The sequence below is a fragment of the Dipodomys spectabilis genome, unplaced genomic scaffold (genome assembly GCF_019054845.1).
Source record: "Dipodomys spectabilis isolate Male_0828 unplaced genomic scaffold, ASM1905484v1 ptg000184l, whole genome shotgun sequence".
NCBI classification, from domain to species: domain Eukaryota; kingdom Metazoa; phylum Chordata; class Mammalia; order Rodentia; family Heteromyidae; genus Dipodomys; species Dipodomys spectabilis.
Window position 1 is genome coordinate 944,265 of NW_024870861.1, and position 24,005 is coordinate 968,269.

At 64.1% G+C, this 24,005-nt stretch overlaps 1 protein-coding gene across 1 annotated transcript in view; it reads right to left on the bottom strand.

Moving 5' to 3' along the window:
- The window catches only part of Col18a1 (collagen type XVIII alpha 1 chain), a 62,688-nt gene that overhangs the window by 11,490 nt on the left and 27,193 nt on the right, over window positions 1-24,005 (bottom strand). The window contains exons 3-21 of the mRNA XM_042695309.1: window positions 21,892-21,978; window positions 18,215-18,274; window positions 17,495-17,624; window positions 11,197-11,273; window positions 10,718-10,873; window positions 10,422-10,448; window positions 9,706-9,768; window positions 9,539-9,625; window positions 9,257-9,310; window positions 9,004-9,162; window positions 7,356-7,418; window positions 7,163-7,189; window positions 6,168-6,299; window positions 5,709-5,771; window positions 4,622-4,648; window positions 4,122-4,157; window positions 3,585-3,656; window positions 3,283-3,318; window positions 322-411 (exon numbers count right to left, since the gene is read on the bottom strand). Of these exons, the coding sequence (XP_042551243.1) occupies window positions 322-411; window positions 3,283-3,318; window positions 3,585-3,656; window positions 4,122-4,157; window positions 4,622-4,648; window positions 5,709-5,771; window positions 6,168-6,299; window positions 7,163-7,189; window positions 7,356-7,418; window positions 9,004-9,162; window positions 9,257-9,310; window positions 9,539-9,625; window positions 9,706-9,768; window positions 10,422-10,448; window positions 10,718-10,873; window positions 11,197-11,273; window positions 17,495-17,624; window positions 18,215-18,274; window positions 21,892-21,978 (1,446 nt within the window). The remainder of the gene's footprint in view (window positions 1-321; window positions 412-3,282; window positions 3,319-3,584; window positions 3,657-4,121; window positions 4,158-4,621; window positions 4,649-5,708; window positions 5,772-6,167; window positions 6,300-7,162; window positions 7,190-7,355; window positions 7,419-9,003; window positions 9,163-9,256; window positions 9,311-9,538; window positions 9,626-9,705; window positions 9,769-10,421; window positions 10,449-10,717; window positions 10,874-11,196; window positions 11,274-17,494; window positions 17,625-18,214; window positions 18,275-21,891; window positions 21,979-24,005) is intronic.

The following is a 24,005-nucleotide window of genomic DNA, read 5'->3' on the forward strand; positions in this document are numbered from 1 at the left end:
CCAGCCGGCCAATCAGCTACTTGGGCCCAGACTGTGTCCCAAGGCGCTGTGTCCCCATGGCCACTGTGTGTGTGTATGTGTGCACGCGTACATGCACGCATGCGTGCACACGGGGGAGAGGGGGCGGGGGTGCTAGGCGGCCCTGGGGCTGGGTTTGGAGGCAGGGCTGGCAGGGCCCATCTCCACGGATTTGCTGACACTGGCACCATAGAAAGTACTGGTGCTCACGACAGCCCAGGGCCTGAAGGGCTCAGGACAGGGGCGCCTTCAGCCCCCGCCCGGTTCCCATGAGGGCAGAGGGACGCGCTCCAAGGTCCTTACGTCCTGATCCGACACATAGACCACAGGCCCCGGGGGTCCTGGGGGTCCAGGAAGGCCTGGCTGCCCGATTCCGTCCTTCCCTGGATCGCCCTGGAAGAGAACACAGTGTCCACCCCTCCACTGCACCATCCGGGACTGGGCCCCCAAGCCACCAAGGGGCTCCCCTACTCCACGGACGTACTGCAAAGGGGCCATGGACCAGGCCCAGGCGCCTTCCCTGGAAGCCACCCGGCCTCAGGTGCCGTGCCCCAGCTTCAGGAGCCCCGTTGACTTGAGGGTGTTTACCGTGCCGTGCAGCCTGGAGAGCACCCCGGCCCCGGACCCCCCCGGGCGCAGCGTGGAGAGCGCCCCCCCCCCGGGCGCAGCGTGGAGAGCACCCCAGCCCCAGCCAGCCCCCCGGGCGCAGCGTGGAGAGCACCCCAGCCCCCCCCCCCCGCGGACACAGCGTGGAGAGCACCCCAGCCCCAGTCCCGCGGGCGCAGCGTGGAGAGCACCCCAGCCCCGGCCCCCCCGGGCGCAGCGTGGAGAGTGCCCCAGTCCCGCGGGCGCAGCGTGGAGAGTGCCCCAGCCCCGGCCCCCCCGGGCGTAGCCTGGAGAGCGCCCCGGCCCCCCCCGGCGCAGCGTGGAGAGCGCCCCGGCCCCCCGGGCGCAGCGTGGAGAGCACCCCAGCCCCGGCCCCCCGGGCGCAGCGTGGAGAGCGCCCCGGACCCCCGGGCGCAGCGTGGAGAGCGCCCCGGCCCCCCCGGGCGCAGCGTGGAGAGCGCCCCGGCCCCCCCCCCCCCGGCGCAGCGTGGAGAGCGCCCCAGCCCCCCGGGCGCAGCGTGGAGAGCACCCCGGACCCCCGGGCGCAGCGTGGAGAGCACCCCGGACCCCCGGGCGCAGCGTGGAGAGCACCCCGGACCCCCGGGCGCAGCGTGGAGAGCACCCCAGCCCCCTGGGAGCAGCGTGGAGAGCGCCCCAGCCCCCCCCCCCCCAGCGCAGTGTGGAGAGCACCCCAGCCCCCCCCAGCGCAGTGTGGAGAGCACCCCAGCCCCCCCCAGCGCAGTGTGGAGAGCACCCCAGCCCCCCCCAGCGCAGCATGGAGAGCACCCCAGCCCCCCCCAGCGCAGCGTGGAGAGCACCCCAGCCCCCCCCAGCGCAGTGTGGAGAGCACCCCAGTACCCCCCCCCGGCGCAGCGTGGAGAGCGCCCCAGCCCCCCGGGAGCAGTGTGGAGAGCACCCCAGCCCCAGCCCCCCCCAGCGCAGTGTGGAGAGCGCCCCAGCCCCCCCCCCCAGCGCAGTGTGGAGAGCACCCCAGCCCCCCCGGGGGCAGCGTGGAGAGCACCCCAGCCCCCCCCCCAGCGCAGTGTGGAGAGCGCCCCAGCCCCCCCCAGCGCAGCATGGAGAGCACCCCAGCCCCCCCGGGCGCAGCGTGGAGAGCACCCCAGCCCCCCCCCGGGCGCAGCGTGGAGAGCGCCCCGGCCCCCCCCAGCGCAGTGTGGAGAGCGCCCCAGCCCCCCCCCAGCGCAGCGTGGAGAGCACCCCAGCCCCCCCCCAGCGCAGTGTGGAGAGCACCCTGGCCCCCCCCAGCGCAGCGTGGAGAGCACCCCAGCCCCCCCCCCCAGCGCAGTGTGGAGAGCGCCCCGGCCCCCCCCCAGCGCAGCGTGGAGAGCACCCCAGCCCCCCCCCAGCACAGTGTGGAGAGCGCCCCAGCCCCCCCCAGCACAGTGTGGAGAGCACCCCAGCCCCCCCCCCCAGCGCAGTGTGGAGAGCGCCCCTGCCCCCCCCCCAGCGCAGCGTGGAGAGCGCCCCGGCCCCCCCCCCCCAGCGCAGTGTGGAGAGCACCCCGGCCCCCCCCAGCGCAGTGTGGAGAGCGCCCCGGCCCCTCCCAGCGCAGTGTGGAGAGCACCCCAGCCCCCCCGGGCGCAGCGTGGAGAGCGCCCCGGCCCCCCCCAGCGCAGTGTGGAGAGCGCCCCAGCCCCCCCCAGCGCAGTGTGGAGAGCGCCCCAGCCCCCCCCAGCGCAGTGTGGAGAGCACCCCAGCCCCCCCGGGCGCAGCGTGGAGAGCGCCCCGGCCCCCCCCCAGCGCAGCGTGGAGAGCACCCCAGCCCCCCCCAGCGCAGCGTGGAGAGCACCCCGGCCCCCCCCAGCGCAGCGTGGAGAGCACCCCAGCCCCCCCGGGCGCAGCGTGGAGAGCACCCCAGCTCCCCCCAGCGCAGTGTGGAGAGCACCCCAGCCCCCCCCAGCGCAGTGTGGAGAGCACCCCAGCCCCCCCGGGCGCAGCGTGGAGAGCACCCCAGCCCCCCCCCCAGCGCAGTGTGGAGAGCGCCCCGGCCCCCCCCCCCAGCGCAGTGTGGAGAGCGCCCCGGCCCCCCCCAGCGCAGTGTGGAGAGCGCCCCGGCCCCCCTGGGCGCAGCGTGGAGAGCGCCCCAGCCCCCCCCCCAGCGCAGTGTGGAGAGTGCCCCGGCCCCCCCCAGCGCAGTGTGGAGAGCACCCCAGCCCCCCCCCCGGGCGCAGCGTGGAGAGCACCCCAGCCCCCCCGGGGCGCAGTGTGGAGAGCGCCCCGCCCCCCGGGCGCAGCGTGGAGAGCGCCCCGGCCCCCCCCCAGCGCAGTGTGGAGAGCGCCCCGCCCCCCGGGCGCAGCGTGGAGAGCGCCCCAGCCCCCCCCACAGCGCAGTGTGGAGAGCGCCCCAGCCCCCCCCACAGCGCAGTGTGGAGAGCGCCCCGGCCCCCCCCCAGCGCAGTGTGGAGAGCACCCCGGCCCCCCCGGGCGCAGCGTGGAGAGCGCCCCAGCCCCCCCGGGCGCAGCATGGAGAGCGCCCCAGCCCCCCCGGGCGCAGCGTGGAGAGCGCCCCCGCCCCGCGGGCACAGCGTGGAGAGCACCCCAGCCCCAGCCCTGCGGGCACAGCGTGGAGAGCGCCCCGGCCCCCCCCCCCCCGGGCCCAGCCCCTCCCTCAGGCCCATCAGCTGGGGTCCCACTCACCTTGTCTCCCTGGCTCCCTTTGTCCCCTTTTGGTCCCTGCAGAGAAGGAAGGACATGGTTCATTGCCAAGGGAAGCAGGAGGCCGTTCGGCACCACACTGCCCGGCGGGCTTGGGATAAAGACACGGAGTCCTTGGCTCCCGGCCACGGGGCTGGGAAGGTGTCAAACCCCGGATGGCTCTCCCACTTGGCTTCTTGGGTCACAGAGCAACTGGAGGGGATTCAGGTGCCCAGAGGCCTGGAGGAGGGCTCCTCACGATGCCCGCCCAGTGCCCGGCCCCCCCCCCCCCTGCAGCCACTCACCAGGGGCCCTGCTGAGCCCTCTCTGCCAGGAAGGCCAGGGAATCCTCGGGCTCCATCCACCCCAGCTTCTCCCTGGAACAGAGTGGGTCCAGCACGTCAGCGTGGAGGGCGGGGTCTGTGGAGACCCTTCCCCAGTGTGGGAGGTGACCGCAGAGCGTCTGCTGGTCCAGCTCACTCCCCCCTGTCAGAGCTGGAGGGCGTGGCCACAGAGCCGTGGGCATTCTGAGGGCAGAGCGGGGCAGGGAGGCCTTGTCCCTCTCCACCACCACTAGAAGAGCCTGGAGAATGCCAGGGAAAGGGGGTCTGGAGGAGGTGTCTCGGGGGTCACCTTCAGACAGGCCTGTAGTGAATTATGAAGCACAGGCAGGCCAAGGAAGCAGGAGGAAGCGGGGAGGTGTGGGCGGGGCGTGGAGGCTCACCCGGAGCCTTCCCCTCCAGGTCTGTGGCTTCTGAGGGGACCCAGCGACCGCACCCTGAGGGCAGTGGGGATGGGCTCTGGCCTTGGTCCTGCTGCCCACATCTGAGCCAAGTGCTTACCTTAGCTCCTGGAGGCCCCATCGCTCCTGGATCCCCCTAGACGGACAGAGGGCTCAGTGAGCGAGGGCTCCACCTCCCCCAGCCCGGAGCTGCCCCGTCCCGGGACACCGGGCGGCTGGGCGGGGCCCAAAGGCCTCTGAAATGTCTCCGTGACAAACTACAGCTGCCCTTGAAGCCAGCTCCGGCTGGAGAGGGTGGTGCCCACGGGGCGCGTGCAGGCCGCACTCCTGGTGTGGCCTGTCCCTTCCCGGGGAGCCTGACACCGGCCTGAGGAAGGCGGGGACTCCGGGCACAAGCTGGAGGCAGCTCTGTGAGGCATGCAGCCTTGCTGCTCCTCCACATGCCAACACACGGGCTGAATGCAGCCATCAGCGCCCAAGGCTCTGGAAAGGTGGATCCACGGGAGCCATGGCCATTTCCCATTAGGCTTCTGCTGTGCTCTGCAGGAACTCCCACAAACCCTGACCGGAAACCCACAGCCCCAAGGCCGCCCCACTCACCGGGAGTCCTGGCACACCAGGCAGGCCCTGTGGGCAGAGGAGACACAGCATTAGAGCAGCCAGCCCTGCGCGAGACGCTCTATCCACAGGGAATGGGCCCACCTTTGCGTGCCAGCTCTGACTCCAGAGAAAATCTGGCTCTCGGTCAAGGAGCCAACACACCCCACAAAGGCTCACCAGCAAGGGCGGGCCTGGGGTGCACGGGATCCCCCACAAGCCCGTCCTGCTGTCTGTCACCCACATAAACCCACGTTCCGTCATTCTAAACAGGAGATGGATTGTGACAGCTGCCAGGGTGGCCCGGCAGCGCCCGGCAGGCCTGAGGCTGGCGACAATGCATGCCCCACCCTTGGGGGCATGGGGCACACCTAGAGTCCAGCTGCACCAAAGGGGCAGAGGTAAGGTCCCCAGCACAAGGCCAACTGGGCTACACAGGGAGGCTGCCTTGAAAATAGGGAGGGAGGGAGGGAAGAAAGGAGGGAAGAAGGGAGGGAAGAAGGGAGGGAAGAAGGGAGGGAGGGAGGGGGAAAATGGAAAGATGGGAAAGAGAAAGAAAAGCACTAAGTTACAACAGCAGTAAAGCCATTCTAGCTGGCCACAGCACTTGCTTTTGGCCAGCCACGATCCCTCATGGGCTTCTCTCTGGGTAAGAACTGTGTGGTGCTCTCAGCAGGTAGATCTGAGAAGCCAGGCGGATGCGGGTTTATGGCCGGCCACCCTGCAGGGCTGGCAGCAGGGGCTCTGCTCAGGGGAGCCCAGCAGAGGAGGGCACTGGGCTCTGGTCCTAGGTGCTGTACATCTATCTCATCAAACCCCGAGATCTGACTAGGACCCAGATGCCTGGAAGAAAAGTGGGGGGCATCCATAGGCTCGAACCCTACTCAGGCCAAATATTCACAACTTGTCAAAATTAGAGCCACAGATGGGGTCACGCGTCTGTGGGCCCCGCTGACCGGTGCTTGCTGCCCACAGACCGGCTCCGGGGACCAGCTTCTCACCCTGAACTTCCGGACTCGGTGACTTTCCAGGGAGGCGTCCCTGCCCTGGGGACTCCACGGCCCATCCCACCCCCCGAGGTGGGCAGTACCTGTGGGCCAGCGGCACCTCGAGCGGTGGACCAGAGCAGCATCCCAGACGCCTCCATGTCATCCTGGAGGAGACACGGGAAGGATGCCTGGTCTCAGCCCCTATTAAAGGAAGTGCTTCCAGGCCCCGGGCACGCGGGGAAAGGGCTGCAGCCGTCTCTAGACGGGCCGTCTGTGGGGATTGATCATGCACCTGGGCGTGTGCATGCAGCAGTGCCAGCGCCTGGAGCGGGGGGCTGGGTGCCCAGCTGCAGACACGGCGACAGGCAACAGGGCGTAAAACCCCTTCTCTGCCCCCGAGGCCATGCCAGCACCTGACCGGCCAGCCAGCTGCTCAGGGCTCTCAGGAGGGGGGCGTGCCAGGGGGACAGGAAGCACCCACAGGGGTGGCCACCCGGGGAGGGGCGCTCAGCCTGGGAGGGGCCCGGGCGGGGGGGGGGGGGGGAACGGAGCAGACGCACAAATCCAGCAGGCACTCCTGGTCCCGGGGGCCCGGGGGGGCCCGGAGGTCCTCGAGGTCCCGGTGTCCCCGGGGACCCGGCTGAGCCACTCTCTCCAGGTGCACCCATGGGGCCGGGGTCTCCCTTGCTTCCCTGCAGGGTAGAGAGACGGCATCACCGCTGCAAACAGGGCTGTGCGTGTCCCCAGCAGACGCATTTCCTTATGATGCACCCCCAAAGTCTGGAAACTCAGGAAAGCCACGTTCCACAGAACCAGGCATGCCCAACACGTGCTCTCCTGACTTCACAAGACAATTTCACCCACTGAAAACGGGCCAGGTGAGGTCTGAGGCGCACAGACCTGCTGGGGTCCCTGGACCAGAGCGAGGGGACAGGGGCTGGTGAGGGGCCAGAGACTGCTCACGGCCGCTGCACGCCTTGGTTTCCTCACTAAAGCGGACACAACCATGGTTTCTTCCTGGGTTGGGGTACGGCGTGTGGCTGGGTGGGGAAGCCAGGGTCGAGTTCTGGCCCAGACAAGGATGTCAGTGTGCCAGCTGCCCGGCTAGGACAGGGCAGGCAGAACCGTGGTTGGGCGGTGGCTTCTGACAAGCACGGGCCTCCAGGGAGCCTCTGCTTTCCTGGCTTCGGTCTGTGTCACGGCCTTGCTCCCTTGTGGGTGGGCAGGGCCAGGATGGGGGCGCTCCTAGCTGGGAGCCACCGGGGCCAGGGCCGAGGCCGGGGTTGGGGCTGGGGCCAGAGTTGGGCCCTGGCGGCTCTGGAGAGCCCCGCCCTTTCTATGGAGCCCCCGGGAGACTTCTCCGGTCCAAACTGCCATGCCGCTGCTGGAATCTTTCGAGTCAGAGCAGCCTGTGCACGCGCGCGCGAGCGCTCGGTGAGGGCACAGGAGGCCCAGACTGCCCTGCCCCCGTGACGCGCACTGACAGCTCGAACCCGGTCACAGCCAGGGCCAAGGTGTGTGCCCCGGCTCTTCCAGAACAGCTGCTGACTTGTACCTTAGGTCCTGGGGCGCCGACGTCACCCTGCGGGGAGAGGGAGAGGCAACAACTCAGGCCACCATGGGGTCCCCTCTGTCCCCTCCCCGGGGCCACGGCCCGCTGCCCTGGTGGGGTGTGTAGTTACTTCTGAGTGGCCCCCCCGGCCACGCCCCCCACATCAGATGACCCTCACGTGCAGGAGACAACTTACGATGCTGCCCTTCTGGCCTGCTGCTCCGGGGGGCCCCTCCCTTCCGGGAGGCCCCGGGGGACCCTGGGGAGAGGAGCGTGGGGTGAGGCCTGGAGGGGGCCTGGCCGCCGCACAGACCCATGGGGAGCAGGCCGCGGCGGGCATGCTCACTCCCCGTGAGGGGACATGGAGCTCCCCAGACACCAGGAGGCCCAGGCTCCCGGGCCCCTGCAGCCTGGGTGCCACGTTCAGGGTGCGTTCTGTTGCTTTCCGAGTTGCCGGTCAGACTGTGGTGGGCAAGGTGGATACCTCACCGCTGCCTAGTGCCCGGCCTGGCGCACGAGCAGCTGCAGGACGCCACACTCGGAAGTGGGTGTCAAAGGGGGAGGCTCACCCCACGCCCAGCACAGGACCCCGTGCTCACCCCACGCCCAGCACAGGACCCCGTGATCACCCCACACCCAGCACAGCACCCCGTGCTCACCCCACACCCAGCACAGGACCCCATGGTGCTCACCCCACACCCAGCACAGCACCCCGTGCTCACCCCACACCCAGCACAGCACCCCGTGCTCACCCCACACCCAGCACAGCACCCCGTGCTCACCCCACACCCAGCACAGCACCCCGTGCTCACCCCACGCCCAGCACAGCACCCCGTGCTCACCCCACGCCCAGCACAGCACCCCGTGCTCACCCCACGCCCAGCACAGCACCCCATGCTCACCCCACACCCAGCACAGCACCCCGTGCTCACCCCACGCCCAGCACAGCACCCCATGATCACCCCACGCCCAGCACAGCACCCCGTGCTCACCCCACGCCCAGCACAGCACCCCATGGTGATCACCCCACACCCAGCACAGCACCCCGTGCTCACCCCACGCCCAGCACAGCACCCCGTGCTCACCCCACGCCCAGCACAGCACCCCGTGCTCACCCCACGCCCAGCACAGCACCCCGTGATCACCCCACACCCAGCACAGCACCCCGTGCTCACCCCACACCCAGCACAGCACCCCGTGCTCACCCCACGCCCAGCACAGCACCCCGTGCTCACCCCACGCCCAGCACAGCACCCCGTGCTCACCCCACACCCAGCACAGCACCCCGTGCTCACCCCACGCCCAGCACAGCACCCCATGATCACCCCACGCCCAGCACAGCACCCCGTGCTCACCCCACGCCCAGCACAGCACCCCATGGTGATCACCCCACACCCAGCACAGCACCCCGTGCTCACCCCACGCCCAGCACAGCACCCCGTGCTCACCCCACGCCCAGCACAGCACCCCGTGCTCACCCCACGCCCAGCACAGCACCCCGTGATCACCCCACACCCAGCACAGCACCCCGTGCTCACCCCACGCCCAGCACAGCACCCCGTGCTCACCCCACGCCCAGCACAGCACCCCGTGCTCACCCCACGCCCAGCACAGCACCCCGTGATCACCCCACGCCCAGCACAGCACCCCGTGCTCACCCCACACCCAGCACAGCACCCCGTGATCACCCCACACCCAGCACAGGACCCCGTGCTCACCCCACACCCAGCACAGCACCCCGTGCTCACCCCACACCCAGCACAGCACCCCGTGCTCACCCCACGCCCAGCACAGTACCCCGTGCTCACCCCACGCCCAGCACAGGGCCCCGGGTCAGGACTCACCTGGACGCCGGGGGGCCCGGGGCGCCCATCCCTCCCAGGCACGCCAGGAAGGCCAGCTGGTCCTGGCACGTGTGAGCTGTTGACTCCAAAGCGGCCTGGCTCTCCTGGCAGGCCCGGGACGCCGGGGGGTCCTGGAGGACCTGGGAAGCCTCGGGGACCCTGGACACAGAGACACAGTACTGACCCTCCTCCCGCCCACTTCGCACCTCCCCCAAGGCCTCACGCGCCCCGGGGTGCAGCCGTGGCCACTTACCCTGAGCGGCTCCAGATCCCCACTGAAGCCGGAGCCCTCCATGTCGATGAACGTCTAAGGAGGGAGATGGGGTTATGAGGAGCACGCTGGCTGTCCCCGAGTGCCAGGCGCTCTGCCAGCTGGGCCCCGACTCCTGCCCCACGTGCTCGGCGCTCACAAGAGTAAAGGCACGGGGCAGGGCTCCCTGTGTCCCCGGATGGGCTGAAGGATGCTGGGTGAGGGGCCCCCCAGGCCCAAAGCCCCCCGGGGTCTGTCCCAGAACGGGGGGGCAGGTGGACTCACCAGCTTGTCCTGTCTGAAGGGGGGTCCCGGAGGCCCAGGAGGTCCTCGGGGTCCGGGAGGTCCTCTTGGCCCAACGCCGGGGTCTCCCTGCGACAGACGGCCCTGTCACGCGGGCGCACGCTGCCTGCCTGGGCCTGCGCGGCCCTCCCACCGCCAGCCACACTCACCTTCTCACCCTTGGGGCCGACATCTCCTGGGGTCCCCGGGAAGCCCTGTGGCCCCGCATCCCCCTGGAGGACAAGAACGGGCTAGGCTGGGAGAAGCACCCCTCTCTCCTGGTACAGCCCAGCCTGGGTCTCCCAGTGCAGGCACAGGGAGAAGGCTGTAAGGGGTCTGGCTGGCAGGTGACCTGCGGCCACAGGGCCTGGCGCGAAAGATGCCACGCAGCCGTGGAGGCTCCGAGTCCCCGTAACCGTGCCCAGGGCTCCCGTGTGCTGCCCCACCAGAGCTCAGCTATGACACGACCCTCTGCAGACAGCGCTGCTCTGCCTGTGTGTGCATGTGTGTGCCTACGGCTCAAGCGTGTCTGTACGTGGATACACTCATGGCGCACACACGTGGACTTGCGTAGTGACTGCGCTCTGGTGAACTCTCGATGCTGTCTTGTGGGCAGCTCTGTCTCCAAGTCCCATCGCCCCAGGCGGGCACTGTGGCCAGCGTGGGAGCCCTGTCTACCCTGCACGCCTGGACCTTCCAGCTTCCCGCTGGCTGCTCCCCTCCCCCCAGGGTGTGTCAGGCACTTCGCCTGACCCTCCCGGTGCAGCCACAGCCGCCCCCCTAGCCATCAGACTTGAGTTTCTTAGTGGAGGGGCTGCACTGGCCAGGGGCTGGGCCCGTGGTCCTAGTAAACACAAGCCCAGCCCAGAAGGAAAAGCAAACTTACAGGCTTTCCGTCTTCCCCAGGGTCGCCCTGGAATGTGTAAGAGAAATCGTTAGAGCAGAGGACTAGCCGTGACCACCCGAGAGGGGACCAGCCCACCCTGGCCCCCAAGCCCCAGAGCCCACACAGAGGGCTGCATCTCCATTCCAGCCCTCCCAGCTCCGCACCCAGGTGGAGGGCCGGTGCTGGCCTCTGGGTCTGAGAACGGGGACACACAGTGCACCCCCCCTCCTGCCATGGCCCCCAGCACCAGACTGGACCGGACTGGACCAGACTGCCTTGGGAACCAGGGTACTCACGGGCTTGCCATCCTGTCCTGGGGAGCCATCCTTCCCTGGGAGTCCTGGGGGGCCCGGGGGTCCTTGTGCCACAGGGACAGGTTGAAGGTCAGAGCCCTGCACCACTGGGCCGGGGCCCGGAACACCAGACTCCTCCTCCTGCCTGCTCAGGACTCCCTGGGGGAGGGAATGAGGACATGCTGCGGTGACCCTCCATCTGCTGCCTGCACTGACCCCGAGGGACAGGCGGGGCGGACATGCAGAGGACACGCAGAGGACACACAGAGGGACAGGCAGGGTGGACGCACAGAGGACACGCACAGGGACTGGCAGGGTGGACACGCAGAGGACACGCACAGGGACTGGCAGGGTGGACACGCAGAGGACACGCACAGGGACTGGCAGGCACAGGGAGGGGACAGGGCCTGAGGGGCTTTGCTGAGTGGGGTGGGGGGCAGGGTGGGCTGGGGGTGGGGGAGGGGGCTGGGGAGAGGTCTCACCGTCTCCAGGCCGCCTTCAGGGCTCTGGACGCCTCTGTCCCACACCCCAGCTGATTCTGAGTCAGGAAGGGTTGGAGCTGTTCAAACAGAAGGGTCCTTGTCACCGAGTGACCCAGGCTCTGCTCTGGGTGTGCTGTCCTGTCCCAGGCTGTCCCCACCAAGTGCCCTGGGCAGGGGCAGTGACTGCAGTGGCCAGGGCAGGTGTGGAGAAGATTTAAAGTTAATACACAGCCCTGTGGTTATCCTTAGCAAGCCAGCGCTGCAGAAACCTTCCAGAAGATTCTTCATGGGTTTAACAGAACTTGAGTGATCAGGATGCCTTCTTTTCCCTTTCCAGTACATAATCTGAACACTGAACACGGACAGAAACCCCAGGCTGAACGAACCCCAGATGTGGCTGTGGCCCAGCACCGATCCCACACCTCGTGGCTCTCCCCCTCCCCGCTCCCCTCTGAAGGACCTCCTCCCTGTGCACCCCACCTCTTCTCAAAGCCACACCCAGGGACACCAGCACGGGGCCCCGCCCACGGCCATGCCAGGTGTCCCCATGGCTTCCCTGGGGACTCCTGCCCCAGGGTCACACACGGCTTCAGTTCTATCTCCTTCCACGTGCTCCTGGGCTGAGCAAGCCCTGCCGTGGCCCGGCATCAGCTCCCTCTGCTGTCTGTCTGTCTGTCTGCCGTGGCCCAGAGTTGGCTCCCTCCGCTGTCTGTCTGCCGTGGCCTGGCGTTGGCCCCTCTGCTGTCTGTCTGTCTGTCTGCCATGGCCCGACATCGGCTCCCTCTGCTGTCTGTCTGTCTGCTGTGGCCCGGTGTCGGCCCCTCCGCTGTCTCCTGTTTTCAGACAGCCTCTGAGCTAACATGTCTCTTACAGATTTGTAAACCCAAGGCAAGGCTGAGGATGACAGCCGTGAGCAGGTCTCAGAGCCGAGGCGGGGTGCGGCGGACCCACCCGGGCGACCCCTCCCCGGCTTATCTGGGGCTCAGGGTCAGGGCAGATGCCCGGCAGGCCCACGGGCCACTCCTCCTTGCAAGGGCCCGGCCGTGGGGCGTGGGCTGAGGAGTAGGGTTGGGAGGCCTGATGCCTCCTGCCCTGCCCTGCCCCGCACGCCCACGCCAGGAGACGGGACACCACATGGTGGGCGGTGTCACCATCCCTGGGGACCTGTGGGGCTCCCCATTCCAGGGTGCTGTTGGGAGGAGCGTGTTGGTGGGGTCAGAGGACTTTTAGCCGAACATGTGTGCCAGCCAACGGGGGGGGGGGGGTGGCTACATAGGCCACATGCCTGGCTGTGCATGTGCGCACGGCTCTCGCGAGATCTCATGGATGTGCGTGTGCGCACGGCTCTCGCGTGAGCGCACGGCTCGTGCGTGTGCGCACGGCTCTCGCGTGAGCGCACGGACGTGCGTGTGCGCACGGCTCTCGCGTGAGCTCACGGACGTGCGTGTGCGCACGGCTCTCGCGTGAGCGCACGGCTCGTGCGTGTGCGCACGGCTCTCGCGTGAGCGCATGGCTCGTGCGTGTGCGCACGGCTCTCGCGTGAGCTCACGGACGTGCGTGTGCGCACGGCTCTCGCGTGAGCTCATGGACGTGCGTGTGCGCATGGCTCTCGCGTGAGCGCACGGCTCGTGCATGTGCGCACGGCTCTCGCGTGAGCTCACGGACGTGCGTGTGCGCACGGCTCTCGCGTGAGCTCACGGACGTGCGTGTGCGCACGGCTCTCGCGTGAGCGCACGGCTCGTGCGTGTGCGCACGGCTCTCGGGTGTGCACACGGCTCTCGCGTGAGCTCACGGACGTGCGTGTGCGCACGGCTCTCGGGTGTGCACACGGCTCTCGCGTGAGCTCACGGACGTGCGTGTGCGCACGGCTCTCGCGTGAGCTCACGGACGTGCGTGTGCGCACGGTTCTCGGGTGTGCACACGGCTCTCGCGTGAGCTCACGGACGTGCGTGTGCACATGGCTCTCGGGTGTGCACACGGCTCTGTGAGACACTTGCCTCCATTTCCAAAAACAACTGAATCCAAATGTACTTTTGGCTTGAGGCCACTGTAGAGCAATGGGCCCTGCCCTGACCCCCTGCTCACCAACAGCGGACCCATCACCACCAGCCCTGCCCCGACCTCTGCTCACCACCGCCAGACCCCACACAGCTGGGCTGGACAGCCCACTACCACCAGCCCTGCCCTGCTCAGCAGCACCTCGGCCAACCCCATCCAAGCCGCATCCGCCAGCAGAGGGCAGCAGGCTCCTCCTGAGAAGGCCTGAGTGGTGGTGCATTTCAAAGCCCTGCCTGCAAAACTGCACAGACACAGCTACAGACACCTGAGAAAAACCAAAGCCTCTTCTAGGCCGGAGACTCCACACAGGTGTCAACGCCCACATTCACACTAGGCTTCTGCTCTTCTGCTTTCTCCATGAACGTGCACAGGGCCTGGGCACCCAAGAACAGTTCTGGAGGAAGAGACTGCCCAGTCCCTGGTTGTAGTAAATGTGCAGGACAGCAGTCAGTGACATTGCCATGCAGCTAGCAGAGCCACAGGAGAGAAAACAGCCCAGGAAGAGATACAGTATGCACGAGTAACCTTCACAGGCACAAGGCAGCTCAACCAAAGAAAGGAGGCCTTTCTGATACGCAGCAAGGAAAAACTGGCCTCTGTAGCAAAATAACAGCAGCAGCAGCAGCAACAATAGTAACAATAATTTTAACATGTTGGGGCTTGAACTCAGGGCCTGGGCACTGTCTCATGCTTCATGCTCAAGGCTAGCCCTCTACCCCTCTACTGCTTCTGGCCTTTGGGTATTGGAAATCAGTGTCTCATGGGCTTTCCTTCTGGGGTTGGCTTGAGTCCTGATCCTCAGATCTCAGCCTTCTGAGTAGCTAGGATTACAGGCATGAGCCACTGGCACCCAGCAGCAAAAATAAAATAAGATTTAACAGTAAAGTCAATGAATCAGAATGGATCACAGACCTGAATGCAAATCCTGTAGGTAAAAACTAGGGAGTGCAGGACCGAAGGTTAGTGACTCTGGGCTGGGCACTAGTCTTAGACATCAAACTTGAGATTAGTGAAGTGAGTTGGTGGTGAATTTCAGAGCTAAATGCTGCTTTTCTAAAGCTATGGTTAGGGAAACAAGGAGGCTGGGCCTGGTGGAGGAGGCAGATGCATGGTGATCTCATGACAGGCCAGCCGGGCTGGGCAGTGGGACCACGTCTGGAGCAAGAGGACTGAGAAACGTGTGAAGCGCAGTCCGATAAAGGATTCACGCCAGAATACATCAAGAACTCTTGAAACCCAACAACAGGAAAACACAGCCCGTTAGAAAAACAGCCAAAGATCTGGACACTTCACTAAAGCAGACGGGCACAGACATACAGGAAGGGGCCTGGCACCACTGTCCATTATGGAAATGGACACCAAGCCACCAGCAGAGGTCATCTCACACCTGCGAGGGCCATCATAAGTGGAGGCTGGCCAGCGTGGGGCGTGGAGGAGCTGGGGTCCCACTTGGGAGGAGGTGCCGAACGCCAGCTGTCTGGGCAGAGCCCCTGCCTCAGCACCAGGCCCCACCAGGAAGCTGGGTCCACCAACCCCAGGGCAAGCTGGACACAGCCCAGATGCCCCGACAGCTGAGAGGACAGACACACTGGTCGGCTAGGAGGATGGACACCAGTCAGCTGGGAGGATGGACACACTGGTCGGCTAGGAGGATGGACACCAGTCAGCTGGGAGGATGGACACACTGGTCAGCGGGAAGGATGGACACACTGGTCAGCAGGGAGGATGGACACCAGTCAGCTGGGAGGATGGACACACTGGTCAGCGGGAAGGATGGACACCAGTCAGCTGGGAGGATGGACACACTGGTCAGCTAGGAGGATGGACACCAGTCAGCTGGGAGGATGGACACACTGGTCGGCTAGGAGGACGGACACACCAGTCAGCAGGGAGGATGGACACACCGGTCAGCGGGGAGGATGGACACACTGGTCAGCGGGGAGGATGGACACACTGGACAGTGGGGAGGATGGACACACTGGTCAGTGGGGAGGATGGACACACAGGTCAGTGGGGAGGATGGACATACTGGTCAGCGGGGAGGATGGACACACTGGTCAGCGGGGAGGATGGACACACTGGTCAGTGGGGAGGATGGTCACACTGGTCAGTGGGGAGGATGGACGCACTGGTCAGCGGGGAGGATGGACACACTGGTCAGTGGGGAGGATGGACACACTGGTCAGCGGGGAGGACGGGCACACTGGTCAGTGGGGAGGATGGACATACTGGTCAGCGGGGAGGATGGACACACTGGTCAGCGGGGAGGACGGACACACTGGTCAGCGGGGAGGATGGACACACTGGTCAGCGGGGAGGATGGACACACTGGTCAGCAGGGAGGATGGACACACTGGTCAGCGGGGAGGATGGACACTGGTCAGCGGAGAGGATGGACACACAGGTCAGCGGGGAGGATGGACATACTGGTCAGCGGGAAGGATGGATGCACTGGTCAGCGGGGAGGATGGATGCACTGGTCAGCGGGGAGGATGGACACACAGGTCAGCGGGGAGGATGGACATACTGGTCAGCGAGGAGGATGGACATACTGGTCAGCGGGGAGGATGGACATACTGGTCAGCTTGGAGGACGGACACACTGGTTAGCAGGGAGGATGGACACACTGGTCAGCGGGGAGGACGGGCACACTGGTCAGCGGGGAGGATGGACGCACTGGTCAGCGGGGAGGATGGACACACTGGTCAGCGGGGAGGACGGACACACTGGTCAGCGGGGAGGACGGGCACACTGGTCAGCGGGGAGGACGGACACACTGGTCAGCGGGGAGGATGGACACACTGGTCAGCAGTTAGGATGGACACACAGGTCAGTGGGGAGGATGGACATACTGGTCAGCAGGGAGGACGGACACACTGGTCAGTGGGGAGGACGGACACACTGGTCAGCAGGGAGGATGGACACACTGGTCAGCAGGGAGGACGGGCACACTGGTCAGCAGGGAGGATGGACACACTGGTCAGCAGGGAGGATGGACACACTGGTCAGCGGGGAGGACGGGCACACTGGTCAGCTTGGAGGACGGACACACAGGTCAGCGGGGAGGACGGACACACTGGTCAGCGGGGAGGATGGATGCACTGGTCAGCGGGGAGGATGGACACACTGGTCAGCGGGGAGGATGGACACACTGGTCAGCAGTTAGGATGGACACACAGGTCAGTGGGGAGGATGGACATACTGGTCAGCGGGGAGGATGGATGCACTGGTCAGCTGGGAGGATGGACACTGGTCAGCGGGGAGGATGGACACCCTGGTCAGCGGGGAGGATGGACAGACCAGTCAGCTGGAAGGACGGACGCACTGGTCAGTGTACGCAGTGGCATGTGGCTGAACCACTGGCAAACTATGACATGGATGAATCTTAAATGAGCTGCAGAGCCAACCCTCCAGCGATGCGTTTGGTGAAATCCTAGGAAAGGCTACTGCTCGTGATGTCAGAAAGGGGGCCAGGGGTGCGGTGCGGGAGGGGCGGCAAAGGGCCGGAGAGGCCCTGTGGTGTGGACGTGTGCCTGTCCTCCTGCCTCAGGCACAGATGAGCATGAGGCTGGGTGACCTGAGGCCACGGCCAGCCGCGTCCACTCCTGCCTCTGAGGGGACACTTTGCCCACTCAGGGGCGGAGTAGGTAAGCATCTCCAAGAAGCTGAGCGGTTCCATGCTGAAAGCCTGCAGGAGGCAGGCACCTGGGTGGATGGGCACAAGGAACTGAGCTGTCCCCAAGCCTCCAAGCACACTGCCGACCCACAGGCCTGGCCTGGCTTCCACCACAAGGAGCTAGGAGATGGGAAGTGGGGTAGGTCTGTGGGCATGCAGTCCAGCAGTGGATGGCCGATTCCCACAGGCACAAACATCAGTGAATGCCCCCCCCCCATCCCATCCCAGCCGCACCTCTGCAGGCCATGCCTGACTCTGGCCACTGACCCGTGGCAGACCTTGGGCAAAGCCCGTTCCTCTCCCTCAGGCCAGAGCATGTTCTCTGGGCACCCTGGGGGTCCCCAGGCTGGTCCCCACACGCTCCAGCCAGAAACAATGGAAGGGACACATGGGAAGGAGGCCACGTCCTGGGGCTGGGCCCAGATGTCTGGACCTGGAGGGGAGCTGTGCTACTGTGGCCCTACTGCATGGCAGGGCAGCCGTGGGTGGAGATGGGGTTCCTCCCCCCGCCACCCTCACCCGCCACCCGCCACACACACCACAGGGGCACCCGAGAAGCATCACCTCCGAAAGAATCCACCATGATTTCGTCCTCTGTTTCTTCAGTTCTGGAACTCTCCATGGGGCTCCCTCCGGCCAAGGGTGGGAGGGAGGCTGGGGAAGGCAGGGGCAGGCCGGGCTGCAGGGGTGTGTCCTGCGGGAGGGGAGCCGGGATGACGGTGGGGCAGTGCTGCACCCACAGCTCTCAGGCTCGGGTTGAACACGATTTGCATGATTTAAGAAAAAAATTAAAAACAGTCCAGAGCTGCCAGCTCCAAGACTTCATCGTCCTGGGTCCTGGGGTCCCGTGCCTGGAGGGTCTCCATGCATGCACGACAGGGTCCTCTGTGGAGCCCAGCATGGCTGCCGGCTGGCTTCTGTCTCTCCTGTCTTCAGGCCAGACTCTCCACGTGTAAGAACCCAGAAACACTGTGTGGTCACGGGCTGTGCTCTCGCTGGACATGGCCAGTGGACATAGCTCCCTCCCAATGCCCTACTGGCTAACAATCACCTCGAAGACCAGGGAGCTGCTTTATCGGGGTCTGTGGGCCGAGGGCGAAGGGCACAGGGAGCCGGGAGGAGCCGGCGAACTCGTGGCTCAGTGCCATGTGCAGCTGGGCATTTGTCTCCACTCTGCCACATGCCACACGAGCACATGGGCCCTGTGCTGGCCCCCGCCACCAGGCAGGCCCTGGAAGACCTTCCCAGGCCCAGAGGCGGCCTGGGCCTCATCCAGCAACTCACCGTGTCCTCTCCATGGGGCCTATGGCCATCCTCCAGGCCACTTCCAAAGTCTCCAGATGCCTGTGGGAGGTGAGGCAAGTCAGGAAGAAAGGTGACCACAGCTGCCCCTGCAGGGCTGGGTCAGCAGAGGAGTCCACTCCTGCCCAGCCAGGAGCCCAGGCACTGGCACCCAAGGCCACATCTGGCCCTTCACCGCCTGGACTGGACACTTGAGCTCCTCTCCACAAAGGTGGTTTTAATGTAGTACCACCTGGAGAAGCACCATCCAAGCCTACTCTTGACCTGGCATGAAGGTAGCCAGGCCAGGAGGGGCAGTGGTACCCTGCACTGGACAGCCACCAAGTGTAACACCGAGTTGGGGCTGCCTTGGGCACCTGCTGAACATGCAGGTGGACAGACCCCACTGCTGAACATGCAGGCGGACGGACCACTGCTGAACATGCAGGTGGACAGACCACTGCTGAACATGCAGGCGGACAGACCACTGCTGAACATGCAGGTGGACAGACCACTGCTGAACATGCAGGCGGAGACAGACCACTGCTGAACATGCAAGCGGAGACAGACCACTGCTGAACATGCAAGCAGACAGACCACTGCTGAACATGCAAGTGGACAGACCACTGCTGAACATGCAAGCAGACAGACCACTGCTGAACATGCAGGCGGAGACAGACCACTGCTGAACATGCAGGCGGACAGACCACTGCTGAACATGCAGGCGGACAGACCACTGCTGAACATGCAGGCGGACAGACCACTGCTGAACATGCAGGTGGACAGACCACTGCTGAACATGCAGGCGGACAGACCACTGCTGAACATGCAGGCGGACAGACCACTGCTGAACATGCAGGCGGAGACAGACCACTGCTGAACATGCAAGCGGAGACAGACCACTGCTGAACATGCAGGCGGAGACACACCACTGCTGAACATGCAGGCGGACAGACCACTGCTGAACATGCAAGTGGAGACAGACCACTGCTGAACATGCAGGCGGACAGACCACTGCTGAACATGCAGGCGGACAGACCACTGCTGAACATGCAGGCAGAGACAGACCACTGCTGAACATGCAAGCGGAGACAGACCACTGCTGAACATGCAGGCGGAGACACACTGCTGAACATGCAAGCGGAGACAGACCACTGCTGAACATGCAAGCGGAGACAGACCACTGCTGAACATGCAAGCAGACAGACCACTGCTGAACATGCAAGCGGAGACAGACCACTGCTGAACATGCAGGCGGACAGACCACTGCTGAACATGCAAGCGGAGACAGACCACTGCTGAACATGCAGGCGGACAGACCACTGCTGAACATGCAAGCGGAGACAGACCACTGCTGAACATGCAGGCGGACAGACCACTGCTGAACATGCAAGCGGAGACAGACCACTGCTGAACATGCAAGCGGAGACAGACCACTGTTGAACATGCAGGCGGAGACAGACCACTGCTGAACATGCAGGCGGACAGACCACTGCTGAACATGCAGGCGGACAGACCACTGCTGAACATGCAGGCGGACAGACCACTGCTGAACATGCAGGCGGACAGACCACTGCTGAACATGCAGGCGGACAGACCACTGCTGAACATGCAGGCGGAGACACACTGCTGAACATGCAGGCGGACAGACCACTGCTGAACATGCAGGCGGACAGACCACTGCTGAACATGCAGGCGGACAGACCACTGCTGAACATGCAGGCGGACAGACCACTGCTGAACATGCAGGCGGACAGACCACTGCTGAACATGCAGGCGGACAGACCACTGCTGAACATGCAGGCGGACACACCACTGCTGAACATGCAGGCGGACAGACCACTGCTGAACATGCAGGTGGACACACCACTGCTGAACATGCAAGCGGAGACAGACTACTGCTGGACATGCAGGCAGACAGACCACTGCTGAACACGCAAGCAGACAGACCACTGCTGAACATGCAAGCAGACAGACCACTGCTGAACATGCAAGCAGACAGACCACTGCTGAACATGCAAGCGGAGACAGACCACTGCTGAACATGCAGGCGGACAGACCACTGCTGAACATGCAGGCGGACAGACCACTGCTGAACATGCAGGCGGACAGACCACTGCTGAACATGCAGGCAGAGACAGACGGCACTGCCCACTGCCAGGTACACACACACGCCCTAGGTGTGGAGCTGAGGAGGGGAATGGCAGAAGGGGGACCGAGCCTCTCCAGGGGTCAGCACAGGGGACAGGGTCTCCCTGGGGATCAGCACAGAGAATGGGGTCTCCAGGGAAGGCTACTTTCCTCCTGTCCTCTAGCCTCTGTGGCTCATGTCACTTCCCATCTGTGTCCTCTAATTGTATCCAAACCACCTAGACACAAGGCACACATACACACACACAGGCACAACTAGACACACAGGCACGTACACATGCACACGCACACACTCATGCAGGTACACCTAGACACACAGGCTCACACACACACGCAAGTACACCTAGACACACAGGCACGCATACACATGCAGGTACACCTAGATACACAGATACACACACATATACACATGCAAGTGCACCTAGACACACAGGCACACACACATACCTAGACACACTCAGATACACCTAGACACACAGGTACACACACACACATGTACACACACGTAGGCATACCTAGATACACAGGTACACACACACATACACACACGTAGGTACACCTAGACACACAGGCACACGCATGCAGGTACACCTAGATACACAGGCGTGCACGCACACACACGCAGGTACACATACAGGCACACATACAGAGGCACACCTAGACACACACACACACCTGCAGGTACACCTATACACACAGGCACGTACACACACACAGGTACACCTTGACACATAGGCACACACACGCAGATATACCTAGACACACAGGCACACACTCAGATACACCTAGACACATAGGCACACACACATACCTAGACACACACTCAGATACACCTAGACAGACAGGCACACATACAGAGGCACACCTAGACACATACACATACACACTGCAGCAGAGATGCTCTACAACACAGACATAGACCACACATGGTATATGCACACAGATACATACAAACGCACACATGCACATACCACATACACACACTACACCAGCATACACACAGGTAGCTATAGACACAAATTACATGTAGACACATACCACATACAATACAGACACACACAGATTAGAGATACCACCGGGCCCGCCATGTACGTATCACGCATACACACACACACACACACACACACACACACACACACGCACACACACACACGCACACACACCACACACACACACACGCACACACACACCACACACACACACGCACACACGCACACACACACACACACACGCACACACACTTCACTGTGGCGACCCTCTACCACTTGTGGCTTGTTCCTGGTTTCTAACATTCACTCTGTGCCCTGCTTTCAGATGTGGAAGGTGAGAGGAGCCTGCACAGGTCAGGACAAGGTTGTCAAGGCTGTCCGCATCCCTGATTCAGTGGCATCTTTTAAGCCTTCCCTGGAGCATGATCTGGGGTCCTGGGGTGTGGAGAGCCCTCCTCCAGGCCCTGTCTCCCTCCTGTGGGGTCCCGCGGGGTGGACAGCTCTTCTCTGAGCCCTGCTGGCCCAGCCCAGGTAACTCACCCCATCCTCATCATCGTCTTCTTCATCCAGGCAGTGCCGAAGGTTCACCTTGGGGTCTCCACGCACCCTCAGCTCTGCAATCGCCCCCTAAATGGAGGGAAGGGGTCACTGGCGCTCCTGAGGCAAGCTCCGGAAGAGCTCTGGCCTTAGGCTGGCAGGCTCAGTCTGGGGTACCCGGGTTGGAGGTTTTGGGGGCCAGAGGAGGGCAAGCGGGGAACCCCAAGGGCCTCCGACTCAGACCTCTGGTGTTCAACTCAAACCACAAGTGGAGGACCACAAGGAAAGAGCCCACAGCACTGGGCAAGTTTCCAGTTCCTGCTTCCACACAGTCAGTCTCAGCCCCTCAGCCCTGAGCTGGCACTGGACATGCCCAGTCCTAGGGATGGGGGCATGGAATGCTGCCCGGGAGGGGCACTCCTAGCAGGTGACCGTCCCTGGGGCCGAGGCAGGGGCACAGCAGCACCTGAGAGCATGCTGGGACCAGGTTTCCTGGTGACAGGCTGCAGGCTGGTAGGCCGCTGCCCGGGGCACGGCATCCCTGCGCTGAGGGCTGAAGGAGGGGACCTCAGGCCAAGAGCCCAGCTGCCCTGCCCCTGGGCATCGCAGTGGAAGGCATCTCTGTGGAACACGGCTGTATCACACTTAGTTTTACTTAATGATGTTTTGGTTTTACTTAATATTTTAATACGCTGGGGCCCAGTTTGTGGCTTCCTGGATGGAGGCCATGTTTCACCAGTGTTGGGGTCACCTTTCAGCCACTGCCTCAATAGAGGGTCTGGGAGGGAACAGCAATGTTCTGAGGCTCCTTAGGTCCTAGGCCATTGTCCAAAGTGCTCTGCTCGTGGAGCTGGCAAACCCACCACGAGAGAACAGCAAATGAGCTGCTGACCCAGCTTTACATAATTTTGTACAGATAGATAGCGCCAGTCCTGGGGCTTGAACTCAGGGCCTGGATGCTGTCCCTGAGCTTCTTTTGCTCAAGGCAAGCACTCTACCACTTGAGCCACAGCACCACTTGTGGCTTTTTCCTGTATCTGTGGTACTGAGAAATCGAACCCAGGGCTTCATGCATGCAAGGCAAGCACTCTACCACTGAGCCACCTTCCCAGCCCCTTATATAATTTCTGCATGTCAGAAAACATACTTTGGATTTGTCCCCAACTACTTGGCATGTGAGCAGCCTGCAATCGTGGGACTGCGCAGCCAGGGCAGGGTGCTGGGCATGGGGTCTCCTCTTCCTGTTATCCCCTGCATGGCTTAGGCTGTGGCTGAGCCCATGGCTGGGCCTCCCTGCCCCCCCGGCATGTGACGGGGGGCTTCCTGCTGGTCAACCTCCAAAACACATGGCCCTGTCTGAGCCTCAAATGGTGCCTCAACCCCCAAGTTTGAAAACCCTCAGGAGCCAGGTGCCAGGATGCTGCACCCCACAGCAGCTCTGCCCTGGGGGTATTTGTGATGGAGGAGGACTGGGGGGGGTCCTGCCAGACAGAGCCGCCCTGACAGCCCAGTCCCCTGAGAGTTAGGCCCCCACGCAGACAAGCCAGCAGTGCCCATGCAGGGCAGCAAGGCCCAGCACACTGTCATTGCCACAGCCACCACAGGCCGGAGCTCTGCCAGCAGCGTTTAATGGGTAAGATGTCAGTGGTGCAAAAGCAACGAGACCCAGCACAAATATTCAGGGGACTTCAGTCCCGGAGTTACGAAATGCAGGGCGACAGATGTGGAGGCCTGCAACACATTGTGCATAAAGACATATATTTTAATTGTGGAATGGACATTTCATGTGAGACCCTGGAATGGGACCCCATGGGCCGAGGACTCCCTCTGCCTCAGAACAACCCTGGGGCTCATGGTGGCCCATGGGTAATTTCCATTCTCCTCTCAGCTGGGCAATGCCACTACCAGCAAGGCTCAGCCTCTCATGCCCACTTGAGGCTGAGTCCTACCTTCCTCTGTCCTCAGTCCCCATGGCCAGCATGGCTCCAGCTTCCCTGTGACTGCCTCTCTCCTACCCACTTGAGGCTGAGTCCCGCAATCCTCCATCCTCAGCAACGTTGGCTGGCACGGCTCCAGCTTCGCTGTGACTGCCTCTATCCTGCCCACTGGAGGCTGAG